At 36.9% G+C, this 10,945-nt stretch overlaps 1 protein-coding gene across 4 annotated transcripts in view; it reads left to right on the plus strand.

Annotated features, from left to right (window-relative positions):
* The window catches only part of cv-c (RhoGTPase activating protein), a 102,038-nt gene that overhangs the window by 32,069 nt on the left and 59,024 nt on the right, over positions 1-10,945 (plus strand). For all 4 annotated transcript variants that reach the window (XM_026813974.1, XM_026813975.1, XM_026813976.1 and 1 more), the window contains one exon: positions 6,901-6,972. In XM_026813974.1, coding sequence (XP_026669775.1) covers positions 6,901-6,972 — 72 coding nt within the window. The remainder of the gene's footprint in view (positions 1-6,900; positions 6,973-10,945) is intronic.

The following is a 10,945-nucleotide window of genomic DNA, read 5'->3' on the forward strand; positions in this document are numbered from 1 at the left end:
TCGCATACTGTTGAAGTGACCTCTGTTTTCCTTCTCGTGACTTCAATAATATAATATTTTATATAAAAGGCTCACAGAAACTGCAGAAATAAATTAATATCTCGTGTTTCATTCCACGAGAATTAAAAAGAAACCCCAAAATATAGCCTTTTTTATGGTACTGACAAAAAAGATTTTTTGTGGTTTTAATATGTGAAAATTCATAAAGAAGTGAACAATAATGAAAGTAATAAATAAATTATCAGGACATAGAGCTGAAAGGTTAAACCTGCTTTCAACACTTTCGGTCGAAACGTTGAATCGAGACTTATGCGTTCGTTCGGAGCCAAGAATCGAGTCACCGTGAACCAGTTACGAAAACGTGAATCGCTTCCAGAATACAGTGCGATGCATGTATCTGGCTAAGAGAACTCATTAGGGTAACGTTTATGCAATGTAAGGTCATAAACAGCATACAACGTTGCCATATATCACTGAACAAAGGTTGAGTTGTCGAGAAACGAGGCGAATTGCAAAAGAACTTTCGGTTAATGGCTGCGGATAGACAATCTCGCATCCTAGACTCAGTAATAAACCACTAGAAATGATAACTAAATATTGAAGTACGCCGATGTTGCTTCTTCACATTCCAATAATTCACTTTATAGTACCTCTATTCACTGCTACGTTGGCCTATAATTCTATACGGCTATCGTGTCAATAAAGTTCCAAATGGAAATGATAATTCTTGGATCGTCAAACCTCGACTCGTTTACTTACTTCTCATAAAACATAGGGAAATAAGAAAATTTTGTTATTTATGCATTCCTTATTAATTTCGCTGAGGAAAAAATTATAGGTTCAAGCTAGGGTTTGAAAGAAATAATTTGATTATGGCAATTAAGCACAATCGAAATTTCAGGCAAATAATCGTTTGCAGTGATTTAAAATTCCTCCTAAATGATAGAGGAATACTGAATACGAGGCACTTAAGCATAATTTTCAGCAGAGTGATTTTTTTCGTTACTAACGGAGTATCAATTTCATGCGTTATTAAAATGATTGCTATGGTAATAAGGAGTATCTTTAAAATTTTTAAGGATATTTCGTCTCGATTGTCATTTACACACGTAAATCTATTAATTCCTGTAACTATTTTCATCAATTATATCAGAACGAATTATTCTATCATTTTCTATTTTTCAAAGAGGGAGTACTATTACAAACATTTTTTCTTTTAATATTTCCTAATGCACCACTGAAGTTCTGGTGTGAAGATAAGAGATGAAAGTGAGCCACTGCATCATTTAATTCTTATTAATAAATGCTTCAGAGAGGAAGATTATTTCATGTGTATGAAATTTAGCCTAACCACTGCTCTTTACAAAAGTAGTTGGAAGTTGGAGTCCCTCAAATAAGTCCTTCTCAATGAAGAACAGAATGCAAGAGATGTACGTACGTCGTTCTTTATATTACTCAAGGATTGAAAGCAATTGGAGGGCACTTAGAACCAAGACACTTCATTTGCATCTCCATAAGTTGCAGACGTGCATCTTACGTACACGTGAATCCGAGACAACGTGCCGGTGGACTCGTGTATGTTTTCGTTGTATCTCTTCTACACTGTCATGTAGAGAGTGGGAGCGTTTAAAAAATTTCAACGACTCGTAGAAGATGTTCCATTCATATTTCAATTACACGGTGAAGAATGTGTTTGAGAAGTCATGAAATGTTTAATGCACTACGTTTCATAGTTAATCAAGCACTTTTCATTCATTTTACTGACTTATAATAATTTAAAATATATAATTTATAATAAAGTGAATATAACTGACTCATACCAGTTATTCATCTTACACTGAAGTTAAGGATTATAAAAAATTAAAAGGAATTATGAAGGCGTTCTAAATTAATGTAATAGATTACCTTGTAACATGGAAGCTTCGACTGATTTCTGTAGAGAAATAAAGACGACTGAGAAGTCATGCGAATCGAGAGCGATTACATTTAGATCTTGGGATCTGATATTGAATACCCGACAGTTTCAAGCTCGTGAGAACGGGTAACCGCGACACAGAAATTGCATAAACTGCCATCGAGTCTCGCATAATTTACAGGTTCTACCTATTAATTCGCATACTTTGGAAGCCATCGAATCACAATCAGTTTATCGGCTCGCGTAATTTCAAAACCATGTATGGCTATCAGAATAAATTGTAATACCATCATTGCTAATATCATTTAACTTGCCAACAAATCAGTAAAATAATTTATATTAAAAATACAGGAACTTTGTTAAAAAATAAATTTCGTTGCACCGAGGCTGTTTATCGATTCTCATCGCGACGGAAACACCTGCTGTGGCGAATGATCGAGCACAAAAACATTTGTTGGAAAACGATCGCTAAAAAGAGATGAATAAATTATTGTGGAAGAGGACACCGGCGTGGCGCTTGCGTGGAGATAAATGTTCAGGACGGGCGTAGATTGCTATCTTTGCCACTACATTTTGATGCAACGTGCGCACGGGTTAAGTATCAGTGTTTATGAACGACTTTTGACGTCAGAATCGAAGTAGGTCGGACACTGAAAGCTGTCGCACGCTCGACGAAAGAGTCACGGACGTAACCATGTTCGCCGGTTTTATACGATGGATTGACAATTTTTTCTCACGTCCATGTCCCACAATTGTTCGCAGACTTAGGTCAGTTTACTTCTGCAGACATCAAACAGGCAGAACTAAAATAAATATACGATATAAAAAAAGTTTATATCACATTTTCTGCAGATGAATCAGTAGAAACCTCTAAGAAATGTCAAAACGACTGTTGCTTCTTGCATTGGATAGAATGAAATAAATTGCATATTATGAAGAACGAAAATGTCAAGAACGTTCATTCACTCGATAGTAATGATATTATTATCACATATTTTAAATAACTGACAATTTCCGAGTGCGCTAATCTCCAGTGGGTTGTTAATAATGAATGAAATACTTAAACGAGGAGAATGCAGTTTGGTATTGTATTGGAATCATTCTCAGAATTTCTCTTCTGATTTAAATGGAAGCGTATATTTATAATGTTTGCGATGGTATTTGAAACGCAAGTCACCCTCGCGACTCTTAAATGATTTCGCTTTCTCCGATGCCAACCACCGCGAAACGTACTTCCTCCTTCTACAGCTGGGAGCGAAAAATAGAAGTGAACAAATCACGAGAGGGTGATAGACCCGCGAACGAGAGCACTCTGAGTTGTGTACCTATTTTTATGACGATATTACGTTTGTAAGAAAGACGAGAGGGAGATATCGAAGTAGGAGGCACAGGAAGCGGTCTATCTAGTGAATACTGAACTTTGATTGAAACGAGTGCGATACTGAATCTTACACGACAGAGATTTTATTGCCTGCGTCGAGAGTCGATAAGATACTTGACAAGAATTTTTATGGGATCGACGTCCATTTGTGTATGTCTAATTAAGCTAGAAAACGTGATGTAAAGAAAAGCATGAGAGTCTTCGTAGATTTAAACAAATTCAGTCAACTAATTACAGTAGAACCCCAATTTTTGGAACACTCATTATTGAAACGTTCTTTTATCAAAAGTGTTAGTTCAGTTCTTTATTCTGCCTTAAATTCTTTCTTCTTTATGTTCCTGATGTGAATGTATGTAATATTGTATATTCTACACAATGTTTTTTTTTTTTATTAGAATTATTTATCTAAATCTTCAACTCGTTTTCTATAACATGTTTCGAAACACCATCCTGACATTACAAAATTCGAATTTTGATTGACTTGCCCTCGTCATGGCAGCGCAGCGTTGCGCGATGATTCGTTTTGAAGGTGCAGCTGCTTTGCCGACTTTCTGGATTGTCGCGTCCGGCCGCTGTCGCCTGAATTGCGTAAAAGCAAATCTCCTTACGAGAGGGCTCATGTACACGGCCGTGCGATACCGTACACCACAGCCTTTTATTCCGCACGAAGTGACACACCTACGTGCCGCTTTATTCAGGAACACACATAGCTGGAAGTCTCGACCGGCGACCTACCGCAAAGCCGTATTATGTATTTCGACGTGTTGGATTTACATGCTATCCATCTTTCGGAAACGGGCTACATTTTTTCAGTCTCTAGGTCTAATAAGCCACTGAATAGATGGTGATTTTCTCACGTCCATGTCCCACAATTGTTCGCAGACTTAGGTCAGTTTACTTCTGCAAACATCAAACAGGCAGAACTAAAATAAATATACGATATAAAAAAAGTTTATATCACATTTTCTGCAGATGAATCAGTAGAAACCTCTAAGAAATGTCAAAACGACTGTTGCTTCTTGCATTGGATAGAATGAAATAAATTGCATATTATGAAGAACGAAAATGTCAAGAACGTTCATTCACTCGATAGTAATGATATTATTATCACATATTTTAAATAACTGACAATTTCCGAGTGCGCTAATCTCCAGTGGGTTGTTAATAATGAATGAAATACTTAAACGAGGAGAATGCAGTTTGGTATTGTATTGGAATCATTCTCAGAATTTCTCTTCTGATTTAAATGGAAGCGTATATTTATAATGTTTGCGATGGTATTTGAAACGCAAGTCACCCTCGCGACTCTTAAATGATTTCGCTTTCTCCGATGCCAACCACCGCGAAACGTACTTCCTCCTTCTACAGCTGGGAGCGAAAAATAGAAGTGAACAAATCACGAGAGGGTGATAGACCCGCGAACGAGAGCACTCTGAGTTGTGTACCTATTTTTATGACGATATTACGTTTGTAAGAAAGACGAGAGGGAGATATCGAAGTAGGAGGCACAGGAAGCGGTCTATCTAGTGAATACTGAACTTTGATTGAAACGAGTGCGATACTGAATCTTACACGACAGAGATTTTATTGCCTGCGTCGAGAGTCGATAAGATACTTGACAAGAATTTTTATGGGATCGACGTCCATTTGTGTATGTCTAATTAAGCTAGAAAACGTGATGTAAAGAAAAGCATGAGAGTCTTCGTAGATTTAAACAAATTCAGTCAACTAATTACAGTAGAACCCCAATTTTTGGAACACTCATTATTGAAACGTTCTTTTATCAAAAGTGTTAGTTCAGTTCTTTATTCTGCCTTAAATTCTTTCTTCTTTATGTTCCTGATGTGAATGTATGTAATATTGTATATTCTACACAATGTTTTTTTTTTTTATTAGAATTATTTATCTAAATCTTCAACTCGTTTTCTATAACATGTTTCGAAACACCATCCTGACATTACAAAATTCGAATTTTGATTGACTTGCCCTCGTCATGGCAGCGCAGCGTTGCGCGATGATTCGTTTTGAAGGTGCAGCTGCTTTGCCGACTTTCTGGATTGTCGCGTCCGGCCGCTGTCGCCTGAATTGCGTAAAAGCAAATCTCCTTACGAGAGGGCTCATGTACACGGCCGTGCGATACCGTACACCACAGCCTTTTATTCCGCACGAAGTGACACACCTACGTGCCGCTTTATTCAGGAACACACATAGCTGGAAGTCTCGACCGGCGACCTACCGCAAAGCCGTATTATGTATTTCGACGTGTTGGATTTACATGCTATCCATCTTTCGGAAACGGGCTACATTTTTTCAGTCTCTAGGTCTAATAAGCCACTGAATAGATGGTGATTCAATTGAATTTCTTATTAGTTATTTAGACATATATCATCAATTAATGGACATGCATGAACAAATATTAAATTAAAATAATAGACGACCACGCGCTTTATGTTATTGCGAATATTAAAAACAGTAATTAAATTGTTATTCAGAAGGAACAATTAATTGTTTCTCTCTCTTCCTCTCTCTCTCTCTCTTTCTCTGTGAGAATTTTATATAGTGGATAAACTCCATTTCAAAGCACGCTTCACCAAGTAGATAATTAGTAAGCTNAAATATCATACACAGATATTACAAGAACACTGATTTATAATGCTCATGTCGCAATAGCGCAGTCTCTGTTGATTGGAGTACGATAAGGTACAATACTTAATGTTTTCACACTTCAATCAGAAAGATACCTGTAGCGTGGATCGCGTATCTAATCTTGAATATTGAACGGAGAGGTGCCAAATAGATTGTGAATGAACATACGTAGTTTAGTGACATCTTATCATTGTAAAACATACATCATCTCATTCTTTCATCATTCATCTTATCCATTCATCCGTTATTATTTATACAAGATAAGTGAGTGACATGTTTTTATCGATATACGATAAAATTCTCGTGGAAAAATAGAAACTATTGTCGGATACAAAATCCGAAGGACAAAGCACTTAAAACAGAGCAGCGAGATCAGAGCGACTGATAAAAATTCCTCAAGTTCCAGGACAGCGATCGATCGTTTCGCGTTATTCCATGTGATCGCGAATAAATTCCTGCCTCGTTTAAACCACTTCTTCCCTCAGGGATGTCCATTTTCCCTTGTCTCGCAGTTCCATCGCGACGCATTCCAGTCGCGCTGCGCGACACACGCTCACGAGTTTTTCAAGTCCATGTCAGCCAAGGTATCTCGTTCCGTATAATGAAGGGCAGAACGTTTTCGTCGTGGTCGCCACTTTTTTGAACGAGGCCTTCATTCACCGAATGAGCAGGGTCGTACTTACCAAACAGAGAGCTATCCAGCCCAGCTAATGATCACAGTATATTTTTTCATGTAAAACACGGATCAAAAATTTTTTTGTTCGAAACGAGCTCATCTCAAGTTCGACTTTCGTTGCTAATAATCCTAATAATTATTAATTAGGAACACTTTAATTCATCGTTAGTTGTGTGCAGTTTTAATAGGGTATTTCCGGGAGAGATGGATCATGTTTTTAAAAATGTTTAAAGACATTCTCAGGAAATGTTACTAATCAAAACTTATTTTGTTTCTTTACAGAAATCGAAGCGCAGGAAGCTTGCAAATGGCTGAGGGCGGCAGGTTTTCCACAATATGCGCAGATGTACGAAGGTAAGTTGAGTTTTAATCAATCTTTTAACTATTTTATTAACTAAACACATGGAACGTAGATTCTTCGTTGTACTATTTTCAAATATGCAAATGGCATGAGAAACAAATGGGACGCCCCGTGGCAATTCTATTGTATATCCTATGCACAAAAGCAACGATGCTTATCGTTTATCACATTACATTAACGAAAATAGGAAACCATAAAAGGGTAGACAATACGAATAATTTACAATTATATTACTACTCCACAATCATTCTGAGCTATAGAATAGAACATGTTCTCGATAAAATCTAAATCTTCAACATTTAAACCTTTGTAGCGTTCTGAAATATGTAATGAGAATCAAAGGATATCTCCACGGGGAAAGGGTTCGTTATTTCCAACAGTTCCAATTTGCTTTCAATTTACCGTGCGATAATCGATTCCATGGAAAATCCTCTTTAGCGTCTCTACTTTCGGAGCACATTGAAAACTTGTCACCTGTCGCGTTGTTCAGATCGAGATAGATTATCCTCATAAGTTTGTCGAAATTCGAGCGCTTCTTCTTGCCACTGTGACCATGTGGTTCTTTTCACTCCCAGGGGCAGAGATCTCCATCTTGCATTTTCAGCTAGTCACGTATGGCGACAAATACGTCGCGTTGTCCGGAAAAGGGGTGCTTTTTTAAAGACGGTGGTGTCGTTTTACGGGACTCTAAACGGACAATACTGATTCTCAGAAATTCAGTTTTGTGTAAAATTGTATATAACTAAATTTACTGAGGAAGGATTTTTACAATCAGTTTGGACACATGCATAATATACCTATATGGTTTATAACGGACAATTTCTGTAATAGAATTATGACAGAACTGATTTAAAGAATTATGAAGATAACCCTGGATTCTCATAATAGTAATATTATTACTAAGTACGAATCATTTTATAAGTTTTGGACAAATTAATGTCGTTGGGATACAATTCATGTAAAAGAATTTGGTTCCAATGAAAAATCGCATGTGTTAAGAGCACACCCACCACGCTGGTCAATATGTTTTAAAACAACAATAAAAAAAAAAGTAAACTGAAGTTTAGGTAGCCTTTTAGAAACGTGAAGAATCGTTAGCCCGAGAGGGTGGTCCACGGACCACCAAAGCAGACATATTCTTCATATGTTTTCGATGGCTGTCCAACGCGTGTGAGATTTTTACTAATATCCATGACTTCGGATACAAAGGTCTCCCTGTCTCGTGTTTCATTCTTTTTTCCATCTCAGCTCCATAATATTATAGTATTTTCAAGATCTCATTGTTCAATTAATTGGTCGTACAAGAGGCAAAGAAATAAAGCGAGTTTTATATCTACTGCTAACAATAATTATTTATTAAAGCCATAGTACAATTACTCCATTCGTACTTCTACGTTATTAATATATACAGTTCAATATTGGAGCTTAAAATTACTCTGTTCATTTTAAACGAAATATCCTACTGTTTGCGCTCGATATTTACAGTAAAATTCCAAGTTATATCCTGAAAGTTAAAATTGAAATATCAAATAGAAATAAGATAAATTCATGTAATCCTGGTTGCTCACTAAGTTAAGGCAGTAGTTAAATTACTTCTGTTTTCTATATACAATATTAAATATCTTAGTCAACTGTGAGAGGGATCGAATATTTATGGACTTGACTGCATAATATTAATACAACCTCATTTCATGATCAGAGCGATCTAAATGTAACTTTTCTATTTTCAAAAAGCTTTTATAAGAAGGAAAATTCTAAACCCATGTTCTTAGTAGGCAACATTGACAACTGTCTAGTTGTCGGATTTTTGTGCAAAATCATATCTTTTGAAACATATTGTATTTTGAAAAATATAATTTATTTATACAGATTTTTCATTTTTGTAATTCCATAACGTGAGGTTTACATTAATTGTCTTATATAATTTTCGAGATTATAATGGTTGTATTTTTTTTCTATAATTACATAAAAATCTGCGATCTGTTAATGACACTGCCTATCACTATCATCGAAATCTACTCCGTTAAGATTGCAAATCATCATTCCAAGGCAACAATTAAGCTACTGTGAAATAACAAGTAAGTTTTGGATAAGCCGTCGTAGATTTCAAAATTGCATATCCTCGGTCAGAGTTATATCGGTAGACCAGAGCCAAACAAGTAAACAGCAGAGTGAAACTATGACTCGTTAACGACGCGGTGAAAACGTCGGTTACTCCACCGCTAGCGCAAACGCAACCGACGAGAACACGCGATCGCGCGAGAGCGCAATAACAAACGCATTGTTGGACGGCGCCGCGACAAAGGGCCCATTATGATAAGTATTAACATGTCCAGACGCATCAAGCAGCTCTCCTTTAATAAGTTACTCTCGCTTCCCGTTACGATTCGACTCGGTCGGCCCACGTGTCACTCGTTTACCGCATGTCTCTCACCGCTTCTCTTCGGCTACTTCACGCGCTACCGGATAAGATTTTTTATGAGAAAATCCGTTTTAATATCAGTGAAATTTTGTTATGGACATGAAGATGACTTAACATTTTATATTCAGAATTATTATCTATTTACATATTCTTGTTTTATTTTATCTCTATTTAAGCAGGACTTTAATTTGTCAGTACATTAACAAAAATTATCAATAAATTATTAAAATAATTACAATATTATCGATGTGAATCTCGAAATTTCTTTAGGCTCTTTAATTTCTCCAGTAACCCACATACGTAAGTATCACCCGTCGTCTCCCTTTCGATCTCACGCTTTCTGGTCCCTTTCCCTAAAGAATCTCGCGTATACGCATGTTAATCAGTAAGCAAACGTTGCTAAAGTGGAACACGCAAAACGAAGCCCGCACCTCATTCACTTTCTTTCATCCGGATGCGTATCACGGATATCGGATACGGTATCATGTTCGAGGTAAAACAAAGTTGCTCTCAACCTGCTATAGACTAGCCGGGTGCGTGTCAACAGGTCGCGTGATAACATTGAGTCCAAGTGTAATAGCACCTACGCTGACCATGTACCAGCGAAAGGGTCTAATAACTCGTGTTCCGCGGTCATTAACGTCCTTGGGTCGGCGAATAATCTCAGGTCTTTCCTCAATTTCAAGGACCAATGCAAGAATAATAAGCAGTCGGACGTCAGCCAGTGATTAACGAGCACGCCGATCTTTTGGCAACGATTACGGCGAAACGTTGCCAATTTATGCCCGAACACAGACTGTCGAATGGCTAAATAATATAATATAGTAGAACCCCCATTGTCGGAACGATCTATTAATACATTGACTGTCATGTCACCCAAATTCAATGGGCTGCATAAACGGGATTAGGGTGATGAATGCATTTGCTATTATTTAGCTGTGGTATTTCGGAAGATAGTTAATAGGATGTAGGATAGAATAGTGAAATATGAAAATATATTAGTATAAACTGTTATGTTTCTGATATTTGAAAAATATGGAAAAGGATGTGATACAGTTTTTCTACTCATGTAGGCTATGTTAAACAGACATGAGCTAATGAAATGTTTTAACTAATTCTTAAAAAGTATTCAAACCAAGCAACCTTTTAAATTCTGTGAAGACATAGTAAACAACAACCGCGTTTAGGAAGTTGGCAAACAACCGTGAGTATTGTTCGTTTACCTCGAAATGGTGCGTGTTCGCGCGATACGCGGCCGAGCGTTCAGCCGTGCAATGAAAAGCGGTCTGTTAGATGGTATCCATCCATCGCTAATTAGTAGACACGTGGATTAATCATGAATCGCATGTAACTGCTGGCCGGTAACTACAGAAAATGTTCAGTCATGCCTCTTCTGTTTCTATTACAATAATCAAATGAGCCGATGCTCCAAAAAACGTTTACTTTTTCATTGTGTATCTTACATAACATCTTCGAAGTTGATATTATTTCAACTTTAAAATACTTCTAAAACGTGTACTAATACTTATACAGAATTACAAAAT

This window comes from Ceratina calcarata, unplaced genomic scaffold (genome assembly GCF_001652005.2).
Source record: "Ceratina calcarata isolate Rehan_Ccalc_2016 unplaced genomic scaffold, ASM165200v1 scaffold353.2, whole genome shotgun sequence".
In the NCBI taxonomy this organism is placed as follows: Eukaryota; Metazoa; Arthropoda; class Insecta; order Hymenoptera; family Apidae; genus Ceratina; species Ceratina calcarata.